General features: G+C 44.2%; 1 protein-coding gene across 1 annotated transcript; it reads left to right on the top strand.

The window, feature by feature from the left end:
- Positions 1 to 242: 242 nt before the first annotated feature.
- LOC114723438 (F-box protein At5g50450) lies at positions 243 to 1,760 on the top strand. The gene is made up of 3 exons (XM_028909626.1): positions 243 to 443; positions 539 to 701; positions 785 to 1,760. The coding sequence occupies exons 1-3, from the start codon at positions 298 to 300 to the stop codon at positions 1,577 to 1,579; spliced, it is 1,104 nt and encodes a 367-aa protein (XP_028765459.1). The 5' UTR covers positions 243 to 297; the 3' UTR covers positions 1,580 to 1,760.
- Positions 1,761 to 2,078: the final 318 nt, after the last annotated feature.

The following is a 2,078-nucleotide window of genomic DNA, read 5'->3' as shown; positions in this document are numbered from 1 at the left end:
CTAATCATAAGAATACTATTTTAAAATATGATCATTAATATTTTAAACCATTATTACTAAAGGAATTGAATTTTGTCCAATTAAATAAAATCACATTAACAAGTCACTAATTAATTAATTAATTATTAAACTTTTTTATAAAACATGGGCCCACCCTTGCACAGTAGCTTTTGCAGTTGTCTCACTACATATAAGGGTGGCTCCCCTGTTTCTCTTTGTTTCGCCCTGCCCGGCTCCCTCCGCTCCCCTGGAAACCATTAGCCAATCATTTATTCTCCTTCTCGTGGATGCGCCAATATGAGAAGACCTCTCAAACATTCACCTAAACACTTCCATAAACATGATTTCTTCGATGCCTTACCAGACGACCTCGTCCTCTTCATTCTCTCAAAGCTCAGCCACACTGCTTCTTCTCCTTCTCAGTTTATTACTGTTCTGTTAACGTAAATTCCACTGTTCCAACATTCATGAAAGTTCTAACTTTTTTGTTTTGGGTTTTCATGCTTAATGGAACATAATGGATTTTCGTCTTTTCCAGATGCAAGAGACTGAACCAACTGGGTTTGAATCGACTGGTATTATCCAGAGCCGGCGAAAAAATATTTGCGGTGAAAGCCAAAAGCTGGTCTGAAGATGCCCATCGGTTTCTCCGGCGATGTGTTAGTGCTGGCAACGTCCATGCTTCATATACTCTCGGAATGGTCAGTGTGTATCATCAATCATATCCAGCCGGAGAAGGAGAAAGAGATTTACTGAATTATTTCTTGTAATTTGTTTGTTGCAGATCCGGTTTTACTGTTTAGAAAATCGAGATAGCGGGTTTAAGCTTATCGCACAAGCGGCTACGAGATCTCACGCGCCGGCGTTGTACTCACTCGCGGTTATACAGTTCAACGGAAGCGGTGGATCCAAAAGCGACAAGGATCTCAAAGCCGGCGTAGCTCTGTGTGCCCGAGCGTCTCTTCTCGGCCATATCGACGCTCTTCGCGAACTAGGCCATTGCCTTCAAGACGGGTATGGGGTCACTCGGAACATCGCGGAGGGACGGCGCTTACTCATCCAAGCTAACGCGCGTGAGCTCGCTTTCGTCTTACGTTCCGTTTCCAAATCATTTCCCTCCCGGCTCCGCTCCTCCCTGCTGAAGGGGCGCCTCCACCCGCAGCTTGGGAACAACGCATGCCGAATGGAGTGGACTTATCCGTTGCTTAGTGATTACGGGTATAACGTCGCGGTGCCGGAGGTGCATCCGGCGAACAGATTCCTGAGGGATTGGTTCGAGTCGGGTCGTGGGGTGTTAGGGGAGGAGCTGAGACTGTGCGCGCACATTGGGTGTGGGCGGCCGGAGACACGGCCACACGAGTTCCGGCGATGCTCCGTTTGCGGGAAGGTGAACTATTGCTCGCGTGGGTGTCAAGCGCTAGATTGGAAGTTACGACACAAGTTGGAATGCTCGCCGGTTGACGCGTGGGTGGGGGAGAACGTCGGTGTCGGTGGTGGTGACGCTGTTAGAGGAGGAAATGGCGAAGGTGGTGCTGACGTGGTACATAACGGGGTGGCTCAGAACGTGGAGGCTAGGTGAAGAAGTAGATTTTAGCTTTTCTTTTTAATCTATTTATTTTTATGGTGTTTCAGTGTACAGACGGAGGAAGAAATTATTTCTTTTGGGAGCAACTCAATCACAGCTCCTTTTTGGCCAAAAAAAAAAAGTCTACAAAATCGAAAAAAGTGACTTTAGGTGTTAATACTCCTGCATATTTAAATATAATATCTGTCCGATTTTAAAAATAAAATATATTTTATAATATAAATTACACTATAAAATAAGTCTTATATATATTTTATAGATATTATATTTATAAATTTTATATTTAAAATTAAAGTAAAAGATGGGGTGTGGAGTACGACCTTGGCCTTGTTTTCATTTCTTGGGGAAGGGAAGGCACGTTGACGTTGAGATACATGCACCAATATTAAGGCCGTTGATTCGCCCCACCTGGTCAGTGGGAAATGCCAAATATGGAATGGTGTTACAAAGAAATGGTGATTTCTCCAGAAAATGCGGCTTGCAAATTTTTTGG

Source organism: Neltuma alba, unplaced genomic scaffold (assembly GCF_004799145.2).
Source record: "Neltuma alba isolate B1F8T4 unplaced genomic scaffold, ASM479914v2 tig00012139_pilon, whole genome shotgun sequence".
NCBI lineage: Eukaryota > Viridiplantae > Streptophyta > Magnoliopsida > Fabales > Fabaceae > Neltuma > Neltuma alba.
This window is presented reverse-complemented; position numbering and strand designations above follow the sequence as displayed.